The 10,589-nt window shown below is 35.0% G+C and overlaps 1 protein-coding gene across 4 annotated transcripts; it reads left to right on the forward strand.

Annotated features, from left to right (window-relative positions):
* Positions 1–934: 934 nt before the first annotated feature.
* Positions 935–6,831, forward strand: LOC136209689 (uncharacterized). 4 transcript variants are annotated; one of them, XM_066001246.1, is made up of 7 exons: positions 935–1,111; positions 1,715–1,771; positions 1,854–1,916; positions 2,102–2,412; positions 3,792–4,013; positions 4,674–4,877; positions 5,457–6,830. In XM_066001246.1, exons 2-7 carry the CDS (start codon positions 1,735–1,737, stop codon positions 6,354–6,356), a joined length of 1,737 nt encoding a protein of 578 aa, XP_065857318.1. In that variant the 5' UTR covers positions 935–1,111; positions 1,715–1,734; the 3' UTR covers positions 6,357–6,830. The 4 variants fall into 4 exon arrangements, with proteins under 4 accessions (XP_065857318.1, XP_065857320.1, XP_065857319.1 ...); XM_066001244.1 differs by having other exon boundaries at positions 936–1,111; positions 1,710–1,771; XM_066001248.1 differs by lacking the exon at positions 1,854–1,916 and having other exon boundaries at positions 5,457–6,831.
* Positions 6,832–10,589: the final 3,758 nt, after the last annotated feature.

Genomic DNA, 10,589 nt, shown 5'->3' on the forward strand with positions numbered 1-10,589 from the left:
TCAAAAAAACGGGAACAATCTGGTTCACCAGTTTGATGCTGGTTCCCGGTTTGACTCCGATTCAATATTGTTTAAATCGCAGCACCTATAACCAGATCAGACTCATGGCTAGTTCACAGTCCAACCAGCCGAACCGGTCGATCCAGTCCAATTTTTAAAATATTGGACATTATCAAGCATGTAATCAGCCTCCTTTTTGTTCTCATATATGATCGATGTCTGCTGCTGATCCACATTGGTGCCCGCCTGAACCTAGAGGCCTGAAGATAAATGTTGATGTTGCCCTCGACGTGGGAGGTCGTCGGATTGCTAATGGTTTGGTCAATCGTGACAATGAAGATTCAATCCTTGCTTGTGCTGATTGGACGGTTGCTGGGGCCTGAACATCTTGTATGGCAGAGGCTTTTGGACTCATGCGTCGTAGACAATTATAAAGAACAGTTCGAGGGGTGAATGGATTGAACTTAATGTTAAAAGTTGCGTTGTTGCATTTAATAATTTTGAGACTGGTCTACCCGAGTTTAGCTGTATTATTAATTAATGTTTTGTTTGATTAAGGAATACAACGGTCATTCGTGTTTATCGCCTTGCCAATAGAGTGGAAGATATTGTTGCCAAAATTGCTCTTGCTTAATAAATTTTAATATTTTTTTTGAAAAAATATTAAAGTTAGTCAAATCAGTAAATAAGGATAGTAGGTATGTAATTAATAATTACCATATATTAAACGAATTTTATTTTTAAAATAGAGATTTTCCCACAATTAGCGGCGTATTAGAGAAGTTTAGCTAATTTTGAAAAATTTCCTGAAATTGGAAACCACAAGGGTATGACCCGATTAATGTATGAAGTTAAACCGTACGCACCGGTTCCTTATAATTGAGGGCAAATTAGTAATTTAAATTTTCTACTTTAGCCATGGAACTTTTCTCTCCGGTCGTCCCTTTCTTTCACTTTCAGTAGCTGTTCTTACTTCATCCCATTCGCTTCAGTTTGCTCTGAACAGCTTTTACTGATCACTTCTCTTCCTTTCTCTTATCTCCACAACTCTTAAGCCCTAAAAATTGTCAGTTCAAATGTATTCTAAATCCTTCCTTCACAGAGATTTCAGGTATTTTTCTCTCTTCTCCTTCCTGTTGTTTGATTTCCGAGGAAGTTGCTGTTCTGCCCACATTTTCTTGCATTTTTTCTCGTGTTTTTCAATTTTATATCACTTCATGGAATTTCAATGGTTGTTTCGTTTTATGCGGTGGACTCTATAAGAAAGGAAAAAAAACTTCCATTCGTCAGGGTTTTACTTCAAGTTTAAGTCGATAGTTGTTTCGGGTTGTTCAATGTTATTGCTTGTAATTTTCGATTGTATATGTGGATATAAAACGATAGAATAGAGAAATAAAGTTCATGTGGTTGATTCCAAGTAGTGGAATCGAGCACTGGTTGTAGTTTCAATGGTAATAAAACGTTTCCTTCTAGTCATGGAGTTGTATTCGTAATTGTGTTTTCGTTAATTCATTAATCCATTTTAAATTGTTCTAATTTCATTTCTTGTTTAAACATTTGTTTTCCATTGGTGAACTTCATGACCCTTTGCTCAACAAAGATTGATTTGGGATAGAAATTTCCTCTTCGAGATCATAAGCTTTAACACATTACTCTCATTGCCCCCTCTTTTTGATGTACTAATAATGGGATTTTATCTATCCTTGTAGTTCAGGATAAGCACATCTGGATTTCATGGATTGGGATCTCTGGAGTGCTCCATATGATCCAGGTGTGTTATTTTAACACATTACTTTTCTTTTGGCAAGTTTTGCTTTCTGTACTTGATTTGCTTAATTTACTTCCCGTTGCAGAAGACAACAGTTTATCTGCGCCCCTTGAATGCCTGTTTGATTTTTACTTTCATTATGGGTTAGGTACAGAAACATCTCTTTCCGCTCTTTCTTATGACTCTATAAAACATAAACAACCAAGCATTATTCCCAACTAATTGGGGTCGGCTTATATATAGATTATTCTTTTCCATTTTCTTTCTCATGACCGTTTGTGCAAAACGTGTTTATGCTTCTTACTTGTTTTTCCTTTATTTATTTATTTTAAGATGTGATTGAGGAAGATGCGTTGAAAGAGAAATGCTGCATACAAGTATTGAGGATTTTGATAACAAAAGCAGACACTGAAATTGATGAACTGGAACAAGATTTGATATTCCTGCAAAGTGAACTGGCCTGGATAGAAAATGAGGAGTGGTCTGAAATAGGTTATAATGCTTTGACACAGAAGATTAATTCCCTTGATACTTCAATGAAGAGTTTAAGGAATGAAGATGTTGAAGTTCATCTTTTGACGCATACTCAACCAGTTGAAAGACTACATGAAATATTGCAAGCTCTGCTCAGCAATTATTTACAGGTCGTGTTTTCTCTTACAATTGTTTCCTTAATTCCATAATTTTTGATGTAGTCTTGAATTTAATTATTGTGAAACAACCAGCTTTAATGACTCCACATTAGGCTATACACATGAGTGCAAATGTGTTGAAGTGCATGCATACTATTATATATATGCAAAATCATGTGATGATTGGAATGCAAAGTAATGCATGATGACAACATGAACTTGTCCGCCCTGCACTGTACAGTTAAGCTCGCCGTAGCAGACATTTTCAGCGGTGAAGTTATTAGTGAGGTTCTTGTGCTCAATCAAATGCACTCATACATTTTTATCTTATGATGTTTAGATCTTATAGAACGAACCCCCTCTCTCCCCCCCTTTTCTTTTCTTCCATTTGAAACTAACATCCTAAGAGCTATTGATGTATGTTATTATCTTGAATTCAAGCTCCAATGCCTCCAAGAGAAGTTTTAAATATAACGGACAAGCCCAAAAAATGGGCTATAACAAAATGTGCTATTGTAACTAATCCTTATTTGAAGCATCAAGTGAACTAAAACTGGCAGTGCAAGAACTGCTAAGGCCCCGAAACTTCTGCATGATTTTAATGCGTAATGTTACATTATGCTGTCAAATGCAGATAGAAAGAAAATGATAAGTTTTGGGGTGGGTAATCTGTTTGAACAAATGGGAGGGATATACAACAACAACAACAACAACAAAGCCTTAGTCCCGAAATGATTCGGGGTCGGCTAACATGGGAGGGATATAATAACCAAAAATTCTTGCAAGTATTGGTATGCTTCCGATAGTATTTTGACTCTCCTACCAATTATATGCTATAACCAGTTTATTTCACTTAGTGTGTTTTCTTTATTGTGAAGTTGCACTTTGATATTTTAAATTCTTCACACTTCTAAACTTTTCTCTCTATTTATGTTGGACATGTACGTGTTGAATGCTTCTGTATAAAAATGATTTATTTTTCTTTTGGTTTTCCAATTATTTAACTCTCCATAAGAATACCTTTTATTGCTGCATCTGGGAACACATTGGTTTCTCCTCTGAAGAATATTGCTTCTTTCAAGAGAATGAAGCTCAAAATATCGTGACTGGTCAAATCTAGTCAATTTGAAACTGTGCTGTAGCCTTTGTAGGTGCACACAGTAAATTGAGTTGCAATTTTTGCTCATCTCCTTTCCAGGTTAAAATGTTAAACTGCTTATAAGTATTTCTTCTCTCATTTGTTAATTTATCAAATATATTTTCAAGTGAAATAGTAAAAGGGAAATTATGTGCTTCTTCCTTGGTTTTGTATGAAAATTATATATAACTTTGCTTTAAGATTGAAAAGTCTACTTTAGTTGCCTCTTCCTGATATTTTGTTCTATGAACAGCCTGCAAATGCTGGTGTCAAAGATTGTAGCTGTCATTCTCTGCAAGTGGAAGCTGGTTTCTCTGTTGAGGTGATAAAGTCAAATAGTTCTTGTCCAATAAGTATAGAGAAGGCAAAAGGTAGTAGAAGTGGTTTTAATTCAAAAGAACAAAAGGAGATGCAAAATTTATCCTCAAATTGTGAAGACAAGGGAAGACATAATGCAGAAAAGCTTGAAATTCAGGTAGTTTCTCTGGTTTCATCTAGTTGTATAGCTAATAAATTTTCATGGATAAGTGATGTTTGTTTCTCCTCACAAACAACTAAGCAAATACTCCCTCTGCTCTTTTTTATATGTCATTTAAGGGTTTTTATCAAGACCAATGCAATATTAATTAGACTATTAAAATGATTAATTTACCTTTAATATTTCTCTCCTAAATCTCTAATTTCTATGAAAAAATTCTATTTCTTCTTAATTTTTATTGCTTAATTAAGATTATTTGCATTAATACTAAACCTCTCTTATTTAAATTTGAGAAAATATTGCCAAAAGTGCATTGGTAATACAAAACGACATAAAAAAATGAACAAATTGAAAAACCTTAAATGACATATAATAGAAAACGGAGGGGGTAGATAACTTTTACTTGGGAAAAGGCTTTGGAAACCGGATATAGTTTTTCCAGTTACAGCATTTGTAATATTGTTGCAAAATACATAAGCAGCAATACAAATTAAGCCTCTTAATGAACTTCTGCTCATGCAAATAGCTAAGCATAGCTTTCACTCAATGAAATCACAGTTAGACATGCATATTTCCTGTAGTTTTTTCAGCAATTTTTTTTAGTGGCTAAACAAGCAATAATCTGCATCTGCACCCTTTCTTGTTGACATTAAACAGCCCACAAATGTTGGTGTTAACAATGCCATGTCAGATGCTTCAAAACATGCAGATGACAGTTCCAATATGATGAACAAATTAAGCAATTCAGATTCATCAATTGCAAGTGGAGACTTTGAAGAACATAGTTCTATATCTACAGCAGGTTTAATCTCATGTTCACCAGTGAACCCAATGGTGATAAAAACAGATGCTGGTGAAAAGGTAAATGTACTGTAGCTATCACAATTGTTTAAATTAAGCCAGTAGTTAATTGCATCAGCATAGACGTGGAGTCGTTATGTTTAGTATTGAAGGTCCAAAACAATGATGAAGGTCAAACGAGAATCGAGTTGAACCTATAGCTTAAGTGGTTTGCACTGTATGCAATTGGATTGTCTTCACAAAGAGATCTTGCAGCTGATCCTGACTTCTTTTTTTGGTCTTTCCTCTGAAAATTAACGGCTTCAAAATACTAAAAGATTTTATAAATGCTTGTGGATGCACAGATGGGAACTCCAATAACATGAAATACTTGTTCACGGCTGATTTCAGAGTGTTTGAAAATGATGAAATATGTTCTAGAACTATAGTTAAAAGCAAAAACATGAGTTACGAATTCTGTAAAAAGTAAAATCGTCCAAGAAACGTTAGGGTTCGGTCTGTTCTTTCCAGACTTTTTGCGTCTGATATGTTTCTCTTTTTCTCCTCATATATATGTAAGGGACTGGAAACACTGAATAATGATCAGTAAATGTGAGCTTCATCTCTATATTTGCTAATTATATATGTGTCTTTGAGCAGGATGTAGATTTTGGCGAGAATGTTACTGCAGAAGAATTGGCATGTGCAAATGAGCTCAATGAAAATGGAAATGCTGATCCAGGATTAGGTATGTCTAGTGACCCTGGTAACCAGGATGGTCTCTCTGATTTAACTTTGAATGGAAAAAACGAACCGACCGCGGAAGAAATCAAGGTTGCTGCCTCTGAAATAGTGACTTCATTAGATTCATCTGTAACGACGGAGAGAAAAGAGAAAAATCCTGTGCAAATTTTGAAAGTTGAAGCTGCTCTGACTGAAAAGGAAAATTGTGCCTTGACTTTGCTTTTGGAGCAACAAGATAAGAAGGGGAATAATGTAGTGAAAGTAGAACCTATGGAGGAAGACAAAACTATACCTGAAGTTGAAATGAGTGTAATTTCTACTCATGAGAAGTTAGACTCAAACTTGCCCCAGAATTCACCCCAGGATTTGCAGAAAGAAAAGATGAAGGGGAGTATGAACACAAAACCGCTAAATATCCATGAAGTTGGTATTTCTAAACTGGTAGTTGATTCCAGTTCGTCTTTCATTATGAAGGGTAAGAAACGGCAAAAATCTGTTGCCAGAACCAGTACAAATCCAGAGTGGAAGAGCATAAAGAAGGAGGTTGGAGAGAATGGTGATGAAAAATCGACATTGAAGAAAACAAAGAGTTTGAATACACCATTGAATTCAGAGGTTAAAAGGGGCACAGGTGAGAGTTCAAACAAGGATGCTCTTGCTTTGGTAGAACCAATACCGCCTTTACCAGAGATGGAGAAACTGAGAGTACCAGAATTGCGGAAACTAGCAAGACAACACAGGCTGAGCAAGTACTCGCAGCTAAACAAGAAAGAACTAATTCAACAACTATTAGCGTATAGAAATCGTGGTACGTAAAAGTAAAGTTAGAAATTGGTGTACATAGGAGGGGGGGACATGACAATGACAATGAGAATGACAAAGAGAAAAAGAGGTGGTGTCCAATATTTTTTGATACCAAGGTTGCCAAAGCCAGGGCAGGCCTAGCGATGGCCCTTGTAAACAAACATCCAACAATATCAAGTCGGAAAAGCTAGCTAGAAACAATTCAATTCTCCATGCTTTTTGATTCTCTAATACCTTTTATCTTTCTTTTTCTTTGCATGAATTTCTTCTACACAGCCAACATTAATTGCTTGTAAATTTTTCTTCTCTCACTACATTTCTAACTTTAGGAGGCTTTTTTTTTTTTTTGGTGTAAATGTCATCTCAGGCTCAGGCTCAGGCTCAGCTCCTTGTTTACAAGGAGAAAAAAGTGCCTAAAATGTCTTGGTTGTTTTTTTTGAATGACAACATATGTACTTTATTTTGTTAAATGTTTTTCCCCCCAAACTAGTAGATTATATGTTAATCCTAGGGTTTCTTCAGACTTCATTGTCTTCATCTTTTTTGTTAGTTTTGATTTTATCCTGATTTTGATTTGTTGTTTCATTATTTTTATAATTATTATTATATTATTATAAGGGATGAAGAGTCAATTTAGTCTCAATATGCAATATTTTACATTAGATTAGAGGTCACAAAAGTGCACACGACACGAGATCAACATGTAATTTTAGTGTTTCAGTTTAGTTTACATATGAATCAACATGCAATTTTAGTGTTTAAGTTTAGTTTAGTATCCAATGTGTCATTTTTAGGTTGACAAATAATTTTTTTTAGTTGGGTTGGAGTTAACCCAAAAATAATACGAAATGCCATGAATATTTGACATTGACACGAATACGATACGAACCCGATAATTGTCACCTCTATATTACTAAATGACATAACATTTATCAATTTGTAATGCTAAAGATGAAAGGGATATAGAAATTGAAATATGTGGCATCTAGATGTAGAGGAGTCATCTGATATGTCAATTTCTGTTAGTGAAAGCTTTAATTATACCATTTGACAAATGTTGAAACTAAAATTAAAATTATATTGTTTTATATGTAAGGATTAACTGGCTCTTCCCAAAAACTTTGAGATTGTTTTAGTACCGTATCCTTTATTAGTGTTTGTTATTTTCAAAGTTAGTGGCTATTGTGCTTTAGAAACTTATCGTGTCTTGATTTATGAGAGGTTATGGATGTCATGAGTTTAACAAGTTTAAACTCTCTATTTACAATTTCGAACTTCTACTCTAATAGTTGGACTTCAACTATTTATGTCCTTATGTAATCTACATGAAAGGTTAAAAGTTAATATATAGTGGTGAATATGTGAAATAATTTAAAAGATCAATGCAACGGTCCATGAAAAACCGTAATATTACTTAAAAGTTTGTGATAAATGGAGGGTAAATTACACCTATGACCACTTAACTTTATCCATTTTCATGGTACGACCACTAAACTTCAAAACTCAACATAAAAACCACTCAACTTTACACTTTCTAATATTATGACCACTAAACTTCAATCTACGCTTCAAAATGACCTACCAACCTCAAAATACTTTTTTTTAAAGAATTAATGGTATTCTAATAAACTTTAATTCTTCAAACTTTTCGTTTTGAGATTATTTAGGTGTTATTTGGTTATGAGAGAAAAAATGAATTTTTAGAGGGATAAATTTCCAGAAATAGTGATTTTGAAAAATAAAAAATGTGGTTTCATGGTAAATATCATTCTAAACAACTTTAATTCTTGAGCATTTCCAGTTTGAGATCGTTAACAATTATTTTGATGTGTTAGTTAAAATTTAATTACCATAATATTAGACAATATAAGGTTGAGGTGATTTTTATAGTACGTTTTGAAATTCAATAGTCACACCGCGAAAATGAGAAAAGTTAAGGGGCCGTGGATGTAATTTATCCTATAAATGGATGCACTTAAGCTTTCAAGAATTTAAAACCGTAAGTGGATGTGGATATAATTTAGTTGTTTTTAAAATAAGTTCTTGGTTAAAATTATGTAGTGCAAAAAAGTTATTGTTGACGATTTATTAGAGAAAATTTTCAACTTGACATGCTTGAAATATGTAACAATACAAAGATTAGAGTTTCAAAAAGGATCTGAATTAATATCATTTTAATTTTAGCTTACAAAACAATGAGTTATTAATGAAAATCATGTGATTCGTTCTACTTGATCTGCTTCGGCCCCTCAAGTGAATGCAGCAATACACAATGGGGGTTATGGTTGCGGTCATATTCGTGTAGAGGATAATGTATAATTATCGTGACTATACCATTAATAATAACAATAAATTTTCCTACCACCAGAAGTGGAACAATAATGGAAGAAAAGGAAAAAATAAGGTCGATAGTCACTACCCTTCAATAATGGGATAAACACCAAATTTAACTATTACGTTTTAAGGAAATTGCAGATTTAGTCTTAATGTATGATATTATGCAAATTAAACCCTAACATTTTCAACTAAGATCAATTTTACCCATACGTTATCAAAAATTAAAAAAAAATTGGTTTGAGTGATATTTAACTGTCACTTCAGACCTTCCAAATATGAATTATGTCTGAGATATGTAGTGTATTACTAACAAAATTATAAAAATTCTGGTAAAATGCTAAAAACTAAATCAACTACATATACGTTGATGAAGTAAATGAAAGATCAACCCTAAAAAGCGGGAAGTCGACCCCGCGTCTCGACCTCGGGTCCCTATCGGACCTGGACCAATAGGCAGATCTCGTCCCAAAGGCATCCATCCTCAAGGGCATCTAAGTCATTCACTAGCCACCTTTGGGGGAAACCTATAAATTCCCCCCAAGGCAACCCACACAATAGGTAATATTTTCTCTCTCTAATCATTTGGACTTTCTCTTTCTAGTTTATTATCCCTAATTTGATCATCGGAATGTCTCTAGAGGACCGCTCCTAGCACATGTGGAATTCTCGCAGATAGCACAGTCGACTCCTCAACATTTGGTGCAGTGAACGTGAATCGAAACATTTTAAAACCCTTATTTTTTTTTTCTCCCCCGACATGGCTGAAACCTCCCAAACCATGAAGCCCACACCCATCAAGTAAATAGTGGGTACAAGCCAACCTACCCACCAATAGGAGCTAGAAGCGACGATTTCCCATATCTCACATTCACGGACAGCGCAACGGCTAGCTCCTCCCCGGACGCTGATCAGGACCCTACAACACCACTCTTGCAAACCTTGCACCAGTTTTAAGCAGCTCAAAGTGGCCATGTTGAGGCCCAACGCCATATGCTCACTACACAGACGGTGATGCTAGAAGACAACAAGAGGATCTAGGTAATTCCTCCAACTAAAACACCCCCCGATCCCAGAGCAGACAACCCAAGGGCCGGAAGGGACAAACACCCCGCGCATGGATGAGAAACCAAATTCATAAGCAATGGCCCTCGCCCTTCAAGGCAGGTAGAGCAAGGCGATGACTGGGTAACTCGCATCCAGCGCTTCCTGGACAAAGTTCTTGGGAGTCACCGTGGGCGGAAGTATCACGTCAAACAAAACCTCGCTTGTCCAATAGATCATAGAGGCCAGCTTCTCGAGGAACTGGAAGACACCACGACTCCTTTCTTCCCCATGAATTGTGTTTATTATTTTAAGATAGTTTTGTTTAACTGCATTCTATACTTGTTTCCATGATATATTTGAATATTTTCATATTCCCTGCTACCGAGTTTGACTCTCTTGGGATCAAGCAAAATCAGCATCATTCTACTCCAAAATGACATATACATTTAAATAATAAAACCTTTCCAATAAACACATTTTCATACTCCCTTCTATCGAGTTTGACTCTCTTGGGATCAGAAATCCTAACATATGCCAAACAACCCTAAGTTAGTAAGACAAAGTTGGTGATCTATTTTTTCAAAATCTCATAAGGAGAGATTTTGATTTTTGACTTAGGGACTCTGTTAAGAGCATAACATACAAATAATAAAATTTCTTCCCACTTATAGGAAGTATCACTAGAGTTAAGCATAATAGCTACAACAGACTCATTGAGTGTCTTATTCTTTCTTTCAGCTTTTCCATTCATCTTAGTTGAGTATGGTGCAATGGTTTCATGCATGATACCATGTGAGTTGTAAAAAAAAAATGCTAGAGTCATATTTTGTGTCTCTATCACATGAAATCTGTTATTTTTTATTG

This window comes from Euphorbia lathyris, chromosome 10 (assembly GCF_963576675.1).
Source record: "Euphorbia lathyris chromosome 10, ddEupLath1.1, whole genome shotgun sequence".
NCBI classification, from domain to species: domain Eukaryota; kingdom Viridiplantae; phylum Streptophyta; class Magnoliopsida; order Malpighiales; family Euphorbiaceae; genus Euphorbia; species Euphorbia lathyris.

Coding starts and splice junctions, on each gene's coding strand:
- LOC136209689 (XM_066001246.1), top strand. CDS start 1,735: ATGGATTGGGATCTCTGGAGTGCTCCATATGATCCAG. Junction 1,917..2,101: donor TTACTTTCATTATGGGTTAG/GTACAGAAACAT, acceptor ATTTATTTTAAG/ATGTGATTGAGGAAGATGCG. Junction 4,878..5,456: donor AAACAGATGCTGGTGAAAAG/GTAAATGTACTG, acceptor GTCTTTGAGCAG/GATGTAGATTTTGGCGAGAA.